A 12,504-nucleotide genomic window follows, 5' to 3' on the forward strand; every position below is an offset into this window, starting at 1 on the left:
AAACAGAGAGACAATATCGAAGGATGCCATGATCTCACTGTCAGGAACTGTGAGTTATTTAGGTAGGCAAATGAATTCCTCGCTGTTGGTGACTGTATGGACAGAGTTTCCCACTAGAGGTGTAAGGAGTCATGCGATGTACTTAGACAATTCATATGTAGGCATGTTGCAGCAGGACACAACTGGTCGGAGTGGAACGCCTGGCTTGTGAACCTTAGGTAGGCCATAAAATTGCGCAAGTTGGCAGCCCGTGGCACGTAAAAGCCACCAAGTCAATGTAGAGATTTTCTCAGATTTGAACCATTCGTAGACTAGTTTTGTTTACATTTGACTCTAGACGCCCTAGGACTTTGATAGGTGGATCAATTTCAGACTCGTAAAGAATCACTGCAGAGGTATCAACAGTCTTGTAATCAACAGTCTTGTAACTTGATAAGTGCTGGCAGCAAACCCACACTCGTCCATGCACCAACAATGAATGCCAGTCAAGTGAATAATGTTCAATCACACAGCCATGTCCGCATTAGAGCATGCGCAACTCACTTGGTATTTATTTTATTTTAATTCTATCTCTAATGTCCATATTTTGTATACATCTCTTGCTGAAGAAGGGGTTCATTTACCCTGAAAGCTCCATACGTAGTTATTCAAAATTTTGTCACTGAATACTCTGCATTGTTACTCTTTCATCATGGAATCCAGTACCGCAGACCCATTTGCCTTCATAGAATATAGTTGATTTTATTAAAAGTTCTCTTGTGTTTGGTTCCTAACAGCTTCCATTGCATATTAAATGCAATGATTGTATAGTAGTTTCCTCCTACCTCATATAGCTTGCAGCAGTACAAATGTACTTTTTTAAATAGATAGCATCCCTTGAAGGGTAGCTCTCAACACTTATTGATTTCTGATCAGAAAGTTGGTTTTTTAGTGACATTTTCAGAGATAAAATAGCAAAAACAAAGTTGTTCCAAGTTGAATAAAAATGTAATTTGTTTAAAAAGTTATGCAATGCATAGAAACAAGAGGTTTGATCTGTTGTAAGCTTAGCAACCCTTGCATTTACTAGATAGTGGAAACTGCTTACCACTAAATGCAGAAGATGAGTAAGTAATTGTACTTTTATAATTTTGAGAAGGCCAAATAGTGTTATATACATCAAAATACTTCAAATAAAAGCATTTCACTGTGTAGAATCTATTTATTACTAATATTCTAAAATATGTTTCATGGATGTTTTCTCCTTTGGTTCTTCAGTGATTGTAACTTGCTGTTACACTATCACAGAAAACACCAAAGCCAAATCAATAAACTATATTAGTGATAAATAAATCCTAAACTTTTGCATATGTGAAATATTTTCATTTCAAATATTTCAATAAATATTTGAAATGAAAACATGTGCCATTCAAACAAATGAAAAAAATGCATGCTGTTCAAACATTATATTAATTAGCATTTGATTTGATTTTATTTTAATTTTGTCTAAAATAATTAAATGCACAAGGCATAATACTTTAAGAGTTTAATATCTGTATAATATCGGTGTTTAGATACACCATAGATAACTCTTAAAAAAAACTACAAAGTAGTTGTTGTGGGTATCATTTGCTCTTTCTCATATTGTGCTCTGCCTTCACGACGAGTTGCCATGATATTGCACTACCTCAAATAAGTAACGCTTCACTAATAGAGAAGACTATTGTTACTTATTCTCAGTGAGTACCACCACCCAGACATGTTTCAAGGCTATTGGCCTATCATCAGTGGGTGGGCAGGTACCCTAGTATTGCAGACATGACGACCCGGTTGTGAAGTTAATCACACAATATGAGAGATGCCAAGGTGTATAAGATAATATTTAAAATAATTAAATGCACAAGGCATAATACTTTAAGAGTTTAATATCTATATAATATCGGTGTTTAGATACACCATAGATAACTCTTAAAAAAACTACAAAGTAGTTGTTGTGGGCATCATTTGCTCTTTCTCATATTGTGCTCTGCTTTCACGACGAGTTGCCATGATATTGCACTACCTCAAATAAGTAACGCTTCACTAATAGAGAAGACTATTGTTACTTATTCTCAGTGAGTACCACCGCCCAGACGTGTTTCAAGGCTATTGGCCTATCATCAGTGGGTGGGCATGTACCCTAGTACATGCCCACCCACTGATGATAGGCCAATACCCTTGTGCATTTAATTATTTTAAATATTATCTTATACACCTCTTGGCATCTCTCATATTGTGTGATTAACTTCACAACTGGGTTGTCATGTCTGCAATACTAGGGTACCTGCCCACCCACTGATGATAGGCCAATAGCCTTGAAACATGTCTGGGTGGTGGTACTCACTGAGAATAAGTAACAATAGTCTTCTCTATTAGCGAAGCGTTACTTATTTGAGGTAGTGCAATATCATGGCAACTCGTCGTGAAGGCAGAGCACAATATGAGAAAGAGCAAATGATGCCAACTACTTTGTAGTTTTTTTAAGAGTTATCTATGGTGTATCTAAACACTGATATTATATTTAGTTTTGTCATAATGCAACAGGCTAAGCATTATAAAATTTCATATTTTTATACCACTCTACCTTTTAATGACATTGTACATTGTATATATTGGAATATTTAATTTTGTGAATATATTTTAAGATGTTTTCTTTTAGCTCATCCATATGTTACTTGTGGGTCAGTAGTCAAATTATTAAACTCTCATTTTAAAGTTCGCCTTCATTCTCATGAAGTGAAGTATGGATCTGGAAGTGGTCAACAGGTATAAAGAATGTTTTTCTTTCTAATAGTTTTATGCTTTAAGATACTATATTTTTTTATGAGTAGGATACTTTATAGAGATAGGATTGCAGTCATTACTAACTAACTAAAAAACCTAATCTTGATTGAGCATCTTTACACATTAAGATGCCAACTGCTTTAGGCTTACACTAGTGGACAATGTTATCCTCCATGACAGTGTATTGGGTTAGCCACTAGTCACTTGTTTGGAGAGCTGTGCATTTCATTACTGTCATAGACTGGCAGAATTCCTAAAGGTCTCTCAATCAGTATTGTATGGAGGGTTGATTCAGCCTTTGGTAACGATTTTGACATTAATCCTGCTTGTGACGTACGGCAGCAATGTAAATTTTTTTTTTTTTTTTTTTTCACACAGGCGCCGTCCCAAACCTTATGAACAAGTGAATCAGTTGTAGAAGTTGTTTTAATGTTGACATGCCTCGGAAATTGTACCCATTGGTTGGAAGGCTACATAAATGCGCTTTCTGAAAAAGGGTACAGTTATGCGAAAATTATTGATAGGTGCAAGTCAAAAAAGTTTAGTGCATCGAAGATTAGTATCCATAAAGTTTTGAATGACAAAGGAAAATGCCGTGAAGCTTCTGCAAGTGGGCAGAAAACACTGAAGAAACTGCAACCTGCTCCAAGTCGAACGAGGGAGGTAGTACAAAAAGTGCAGTTGCTCGTTGTCGGTGAAAATCCAAAAACCCAAAGAGCTATAGTGTCACGTGTGGGAACCTTCCAGTCAACCGTTTGTCGCATAATCAAAGAAAATTTACAACTGGAGAAGAAGCACAAGGCCCGCATACACCACCTAGGAGCAAGGCACATTGCAGAGTGCCGAGTCAATGCTTGAAAACTCTACGAAAAATATCTGGCAGCTGAAAAGTGGAAATTCATAGCAACATTGGATAAAGCATAGGCATACCTCTACGAGGCCTTTCCACATGGGCCCATCAGTGCAAGGAAAGTTATGGCCAAGGTTTTATGGTTGTAGCCGATTTTTGCTATAACAGCAAATTTGAGTTGTGTAGAGTCGCTGAAAACGTGAAAGCCAACTCAGTGTATTACCAGACTGAAGTTCTACAGCCGTTGTTTGAACATGAAATACCCACATTGTACAGTTCTGATGCTGAAAAGGTCTGGGTGCACCAGACCTTTTCAGCATCAGAACTGTGGCTGGACACCAGGGTAAGGTGTCCAGCCACATATCACATTCCACCTGCACTTTTTTGTGGAGAATGGAAGCGGCAAGTAACTGTTCGATCCTGTTTGAAGATATACCTGTTAAATCGCCTGACACCGCACCCATGGATTTTTGTGCATTCAGACTTTTCAAAAGAGCTCTTGGAAACCCCCACCCCAGAACTGTTGAATGTTTGTGGAAAGTCTGCCAGCAGAAATGGGACAGGATCAACTTGACAGTTTTGCAATGCACTTTACTTCAATGGAAATTGCGATGCCATGTGATAGTCCACGAGCAGGGAAAACAAATAGAACACAACTGGTGGTGGCGGCACAGAATTTCGTAGTTTTAAAGGACTGTCAAAATCGTTATCAGAAGGCCGAATCAACCCTCCATAGGTAACTGATCTCAGATGGAGAGAAGACAATTTCATGAGTTATTCTGGATTTTTCAGCTTGCACAACATACAACATACATACATACAAATCACAACAAAACCAAACTGAACTACCATAAGAACTGGTATACAATGATTTGAGTAGTAGTTGTTACACCAAAAATTTTCTAAGGACTTGACAAGAGGTTATACAGTGAAACTCACTTTATATTTATTTTTTACTGTAAGAAAATTTATTCCCACACATTTTTAAAGTTCTACTATTTTGGCACCTGTTGATTATTGGTTGAAGTTTAGGTGGTAAATGCAACATTGCTCTAAATATTAAAAAATTGTCAATTTCTTAATAGTTGAAATACCTGCTTTCAGTGAGAATACAGATAAACCCACTTATAGTATAGTACTGCAAACAGGCATCAAGGAACAGCTCATAACCACATCTGCATGTGTGTAGCATCAGTAAGAGCAATGCCATTTGGTTACCCTTGTCTGCAGGCTTTTGTTCCATGAGCTTCTTCATTACACTTACCACTTTCTTTACATAATCAGTCATCATGATCATCAGTGCTCTAACAAGGGCAGGTGCTGGCGTGCACTCAACGACTTCATGTCTTCCTGTCCTCAGCCCTTCTCTTCATTCCACATTCACCATTGTCTCTCAATTCATTTTTCATAGTTTTTCCTCAATCTTCCATCTCTCTCATAGGTTTTCTCAGTTTCTTTTTTTAACAGTACAGAGTACTGTAAAAAAAGAAACTGAGAAAGAATAGAAGTAATTGAATTAAAGTGAACTGAATGTAGTAAAATAAGACTTAAACCAACGTATTGTTCTTGAAGGTTATGGCAAAATGTTCTTTCATCTAACAATTTTTGGAGAATCATTGTTAAGTGATATGTGGAAGATCTTAATTAAGCCAAAATCACTTTTTTTTTTTTTCCAAAAAAATTTAATATTTTAAACAGAGCTATTTCTTTCACATTCAGAATTATTTTTTAATTTAATAAAATGTGCGAGTAAAAGTTACTTGACTTGGATATGTATCCTGTGTTAAGCACCGGCATATCACGGCCAGCACAAAAGTTGGAGGGAGATGATAATGATGCATGCATAATGAATGTATAACTATAGGTCACTACTTGTTGATTGCATTGGCATTTAACCATGGGAAATTGCTAAATGGCTAAGCCAGACAATTAATGTGAGTGTTTATGAATATCTGAAGAAGAACGAACATGAAGAGGGTAAAGATGCTTGTTTAAAATAGATAAATAAAGCAACTAAGGTGTCACATTAATCTGTGTAATAGTTACTGCAGAATTAAAATTAAATTTTCTGTTTATATTCTGGCATGACAACCAGGTCAGTAGAGTTTACAATAAGTTGTCAATACGAATATTTATCATATTTAGTAGTCGTGGGCTTGAACCCCTGTCCATTCAAGGAACACGTGATGTGCACTCTCACTCCTGACCACTCAGCTACGTCAGGCCTTCCACTGCCATTTGAACATCTGGTAAAAAGCAACCATGGAGAGCTGTTTTAACTGATATTGTAAATTTTAATCTCTCTCTGTTATTTGAAAACTATATTAGAAATTTTTAGAGGTGTGGCAGGAATTTTAAGATGACTGAGAAAAAGTATTAATTTTTAAGACTCAACAATCACCTGTTGGATAATGAAAGAGAATTTTCATATGAAATATGGCAAAATTAATAGCAGAATTTTTTTATGGACAAATTCTTATTTGTCCATAAAAAATAATAATATCTTTATTATTGCACACGAATTCATCATAAGTTTAATGTAACTGTATCATTTAATGAACTGGAAACTTAATATAAAAACTAGCACTCCAATAATAGCGTTTATATAAAAAAAAAATTTCACTCTTTGCATAGTAAACTTTATAAGAATTTTTTGTGAAAATTCAGTTAAATGCACAGTGGACAAAAGGAAGAATATTATGTGATAAAGGCTTTGAGATTTGTATTTAATAAAATGTATTTTTTCTCAATTTAAAGAATTTTAACATTGTTCATGAAATATGAACTTCAGATAGATAAAGTTGATTCTGATGTTAACTTTTTTCCCCCCCTTAAGTCAGTGACAGCGACAGATATTCAGGAAGATATCAGTAGTCATTGGGTTATCAAAGGAAAAACAGGAAAATTATGTAATAGGGGGTAAGAAGTATTTATTCTTTAATTATATTGTAATATATATTAAGGAAATAATTTGAAGAGTAATATAAGATTAGCCTTTCACAGAACCTAATTTGGCATACAATTCTGTTTTCTTCCTATGAGTTTTCATAACTGATTCTAAGTTTCTTTTAAATCTCTGGAAACCAGAGTAACATGCTAAATTTTCAAATATTCTTCTATAATAACACTGGAAGTTTTAAAATATGAATGTAAATATTTAAATTCTCAAATTACAATTAGGACAATGACTTATAGCACCATAAAAATTTTTGCTGACTTATTGTTATATTTTTGAAAAAGAAAGTTGCAAATGATAATATTCGTAATATCCTTATGAATTACAGTTTTTTTTTTTTTTTTTTTTTTTTTTACTTTTTGAATTCCCTAACTTTGTCAAAGTTATTTCTCTTATGGTTTCCTCCTTTCATATTTCAAATACAGCTGAGCCGCCCTCACCTCCCCTTTCACATTTTAAATACAGCTTGGCCTTTAGGCTAGCTGATTGTGAAATAGGCATTTTTCATATTTTGACATCTTAATGTTGTGATCACAAGCTAGATTTCTTCAGTTTTACAACTATATATATATATATATATATAAATCAGCAGTATTCTATGATTTAGCAAAGTATTTTTATCATTAATAAAAATGGTCTTGCGGTGGGTTTTTTTTTTTTTAACTGATTTGGACGGGTTTTTTTGTATATAAAAATATTAAGGATGTTCTTTCTGTCATTACTTTCATAAAGCAGTTATGAAATACACGCACAATAGAATCTCATTAATACAAAGTTCAAGGGACCTAAATTTTCAGATTTAGTAATAACAAGGTTTGTAATACAAAGTCTGCCAAAGTGTCAAAACTTTAGCTTTTTTTTTGCACATATATCTAACAATAATAAGAAATAATAATAAATAAAATAAGAAAATAAAAACAATTACAATCTAATATTAATAAAAATAATACATTTGTTTAGATTTTCTTTTATTTACAAGATAAAGAGAAAAGAAACAACTTAATTTAGATTAAAATATACAAACAATTAGTATCACAAAGTAGTAAAAGAAGAATTGCAGTCTTAATATTAAAGGAAACATACACTGAGTGATCACTGAATTATGACCACCTACCCAATACTTTGTAGGCCCTCCTTTTGTACAATACAGCAGCTATCCGACTTGGCATTGTTTCAACAAGATGTCCGAAGCATTCAGGAGGTATGGCCAACCAAGCTGTGTGTAATGCGGTCGGCAGTGCAGGTATGGAGGGAATTGGTGTATCCAGACACCTTATATGTCTTTCCATAGTGTCCCACAGGTGCTCTATGGGATTAATATTGGGGGAGTTCGGAGGCCAATCGATATGCTGGAAGTCAGAACTGTGTTCCTCGAACTATTCCTGCACAAGTGCCCAATGGCTCAGCGCCATTGGAAGACATCATCGCCATTCGGGGAAAAGTGTAACCTGGTGGGGTGTACACAGTCAGCAAGCAGTTGATGATAGTGGAGACCACTGATACGTTGTTCCACATGCACCAGGGGTCCAAGTTCCTGCCAGTGAAACATGCCCCACACCATACAACTGCCTCCACTGGCCTGCACTTTTGATACCATGCATGATGGACCAAGAGCCTCATGTTGTTGATGCCAAATCCGTACACGACCATCCACAGTGTGGAGTAAATAACGTCACTCATCCAACCAGCACACCTTCTTCCAGTCTTCTAACATCCAACAAGTCTTTTAATGAACCTTTGTTAGGAGAGGATGCCATAGGGATCATCTGCTGGTATAGCCCATATGTGCTAGTGTGCGATGCAGGGTCCTGCCAGATATCGTTCCGGGTTGGCCCATGTTGTATTGGGTAGTCAACTCTTCAACAGTGCTTTGCCTGTACAAGTTATCGGACCCAGCGCTCACCTCTAACATCAACCTTTCACTGATCTTTGCAGTTTTTCCATCAGTTCATTGTTTGACCATTTTGACGTCAGTCCTGGTACACTTTAACTATGGCAGCTCTTGAATACCCCACCACTTCAGCCACTTGGGAAATCTAGGCACCAGTTCGTCGAGCACCCACAATCTGTCCTTTATCAAAGTCCAATAAATCCTTCCTTTTACCCATCACGCTCAGAATTTTACTACCTACTGAACCACTGACACTTTATCTGTGCTACGTAGATTGATTAACTTTGCACTCTCGTACCTCACACAGTCGACAGGTCACATTCAGTTTTCATAGGGGTGGTCATAATTCAGTAATCACTCAGTGCACAAACCAATTAACTCTTTAATCTAAGTTAATCCAGTTTCATTTGTGCAGTTTTATCTTTTATGCATTCTTCACCACAGCAGAGACATTATTAAATGCAATAATTTTCTTATAAACATTATTGAAGGCCAACACATTCTCTATTGTGTTTCAATAGATTTCAGTCATAATGCATTCCAGACATGTTTGTTAGAAGGGTGTGCGTGTGTGTGCGCACATTTGTTTTCTCAACCATGTGTTTTTTATGATATTTTTTTTTCATAGCTACCCTCTCTGAAAAAGTTGATTATTACAATAAAAATATTTTGGATGACATCCAAGATGTTCCACTTTGACTGCAAATGTTTCTCTCCTTCTATGTTGCAGATTAAGTACCTTATCAGGGAGGCCCAACCCTTCTTTATAACTGCTCCCTTGCAGTTATAAATAATGCCTTAATCCAATGGCTGCACAAAGCTGCTGGCATTGAGAGGTGAAAACAACAGTTGTATTCATCAATTTAAGTACCTCAGCAAAATGTGCAGTGCAATGATCTAGATTCATCAAACATTCCTTTTTTCCAAATTAATTCTATGCCCACTTTCAATAATTAAGATTGAAAGTATTTATCTAAGCCAAGCACTTCGATTAGTCCATAATCCCATGGAAGTTGGTTAATTCCTTTAAAACATCTTGGCTTGGAAAAAATTTTCTAACCACAAGTGGGCACAGATTTGTGCTGCCATCTTCATTGAAGCATAACAGAATTAGTGATTCTCTGTTTAATTAAAATTAAACAAGTATGTTGTTTGTCAGAAAATTATAAAATACACCCATCTCGTCAAGATTTTTTTATCCTTTTCCTGATGTTTTTCAAGAATGGACTGTACAGAACACAACCAGTCTGTGGTCTTTTCTTTGTCAACTGATTCAGACTTGCCACAAACATTTTGTGAAACCAAATTATTCCTGTCCTTAAATCTCTGAAGTTTGCCCCTTCTGCATTTTTCCGTGTGTTAAACTAGAAAAATCACCCTTTCTTAGAAAGTTGGACTTGATACCAGCAAATTAGATACGTGCATTTGTTAATACCACTGAAAAGTACTGTTTCAAGCTCCTCGCATTTTGTGCGTGAATTTGTTTTCTGATTTTTATCACTGTTCCTGTTTTAACTCACTCCAAGTTTTTTTTTTTTTTTTTTTTAATTTTCAGTAGACAAAGTAAGTAAAGGGATGTTTTATTCTTTTGAACTGTCCACTTTATTTTGTTCCATCATGTCAACCACTTTTATAATTTTCTGTTTAATTTCCAAGCTTAATTCTCTCCATTTATGTTTTTTTGGCATAATTATTGTATGAGGTTTAACTTTGAATTAATTTACAGACAAGCTCCAAAAGGAAACCAGTGCAGATAGTTTTAAAAATAGCAAAAAAAAAAAAAAAAAAAAAGATTATAACAACACACTTTTAACATGGCACAATGATTGCACCTGACCTGCAATTGATGGATTTCAGAGTATATGTATGTTGTAGTTCTCATGAACTGGCTTTGTATTATCTTTTAGGAAATGCAGAAATGGGTGGTCACATGCACACTGGTCATGGGGCAATAATAGAACAACTGTGCCAAGCTTTGCATTAACCATGCAAAGTGACATTATTTATTTTTCATAGGGTAAAAACAGACTTTAATACAATTAACCAAATTTTGTAATAAGCAATCATGTTCACATAGAAAAGTCTGCTCTTTCACAGGGGAACAATATATACTTAGTACAAATGAGAATTTTGTGTAAACTGAGTTTATATTAACAAGGTTCTACTGTAGTTATAACAATTCTTATGTTTTTCAATTTATTTTTAGTGAACCAATAACATGTGGCTCAGTGATTAGGTTGGAACATCTTACAACACACAAAAATCTTCATAGTCATCATTTTTCTTCACCGCTTTCTGGAAATCAAGAAGTTAGTTCCTTTGGAACTAATGGAGAAGGTGATACAGGTATGTGATATTCATCTGATAGCAGTGTATCAAATTGTATGATTAAATTTTTTTTTTTTTTTTTCATATTACTTTTGGTGAGCAATTTTTACTATTGTTCACTTATGTAATTAACATAGTCAAGAATGACAAACTAAACATGATGTAGAACCAATTGTAACAAAGCCACATTTATCACTGTAAAAGAGTAAATTACATAGCAAAACTTTTAAACTGAGTAGTGATAAGCCAGAATTGCACTGGATTATAGTATTAAACTTTGAATAACATTTTCCTCGGGAAGCAGCAATATCTAAATTTCACTTGGTATTCATAAACATGAGTTTTAGTGATGCTGAAGTGTATGGAATAGAGTAATTAGTATCTTCTTACATTGGAGACCCATGAGAATGTTCTTTCGGATTGTTTGGTTTTTTCATGTATATCTTGCCAACAGTGTCTTACAACATAACCTTACAATATGAATTGTAAAGCAACTGCCATTAGTTAAACAAAGTCCAAGGTGAGCCTAAACTATGTTAGTGTTGGTGCATAGTCTATCCTCCCAAATCCAGCAACTTTAGGACCTGTTCTCTGCAAGATCTTGAAATTTCTCTGATTTCAGGTGATTGTATAATAATAATAATAAAAAAAAAAGCAGCTGTAAAATTCTGAATTTCTGTACTGCAACCTATTGTATACACTACGGCACAAATGTATATTTATGTGTATCGGAGTACCTAGGTTTAATATTTTTGTTGCAATGCGCACTGTTGTGCAAGTATATAATTATACATACTGGCATATATATTTCTTAATAAACATGTTTCCTATCTCAAGAGAAAGGCAACTTATAATATGTGTGAAAGTAGTAAGTAAAATTAATTATTTTCTCTTCCTAATTATGCAGCTGATGAAACAGTTGTGTAAAACCAGTATGTTTTACACAACTGTTTCACTGAAGTTGTCCAGTTTCTTTAGCAGTGCAGTGTGATCCTCCACAGTACACAAAGTATTTGTGTTTTGTACAGCTGCAGTCCTTTGGACCACTTGCTTTTCTTGACAGAATGTTTAAGTACAAATTGTTTACAAATATGATAATATTGAAAAAGTTACTCAGTGTTCATTAAATGCCTTTTGTCATCCTAATGTTTCATGTACAAATGATGAGATCCGTAAACTCTTTGACTGATCTGTTGCTAATTAAGTGTCAGTGATGTTGTTCACATTCCCAACCATCTTACAAAGGCGTCTCCGTAGCCAGGTGGGAAGGAACAGCAGTGCATAGCACACGCTTCTTGATTAGACCGGGGTTCGAGCCCGTCACCACCAAATACGGAGGATGCAGGAAGGTCAGGGAATGACCACCGCATATCCCGGAGCAGTATGGCCTTAGTTGCTAATGCTCCTAAAAAAAAAAAAACAAATAAATAAATAACCACCTTACAAATATCTTCCCATGTGTTTAGAGTGCAATAAAAACTTTTATGTCTCTGAGGTAAAACCTCCACTTTATAGAATCACTTCTGGTGCGGTGCTTGGCAGATAACTACTCCAATGACGAAATTTTCCAGTTCTTCTGTGTGTTTGCTGGAGTCATTAATTTTCCTGAAAATAGCCAGAAAGTAGGTGGTGCTAAACAATGGATTGTCAAATTTGGGAGGTTCGACTCTATGTGGC

At 35.2% G+C, this 12,504-nt stretch overlaps 1 protein-coding gene across 1 annotated transcript in view; it reads left to right on the plus strand.

Annotated features, from left to right (window-relative positions):
- The window catches only part of LOC150077138 (stromal cell-derived factor 2), a 46,711-nt gene that overhangs the window by 14,184 nt on the left and 20,023 nt on the right, over nt 1-12,504 (plus strand). The window contains exons 2-4 of the mRNA XM_090386130.1: nt 2,678-2,784; nt 6,489-6,571; nt 10,706-10,845. Coding sequence (XP_090242256.1) covers nt 2,678-2,784; nt 6,489-6,571; nt 10,706-10,845 — 330 coding nt within the window. The remainder of the gene's footprint in view (nt 1-2,677; nt 2,785-6,488; nt 6,572-10,705; nt 10,846-12,504) is intronic.

This window comes from Mastigoproctus giganteus, chromosome 12 (genome assembly GCF_048544385.1).
Source record: "Mastigoproctus giganteus isolate SK-2022 chromosome 12, ASM4854438v1, whole genome shotgun sequence".
NCBI classification, from domain to species: domain Eukaryota; kingdom Metazoa; phylum Arthropoda; class Arachnida; order Uropygi; family Thelyphonidae; genus Mastigoproctus; species Mastigoproctus giganteus.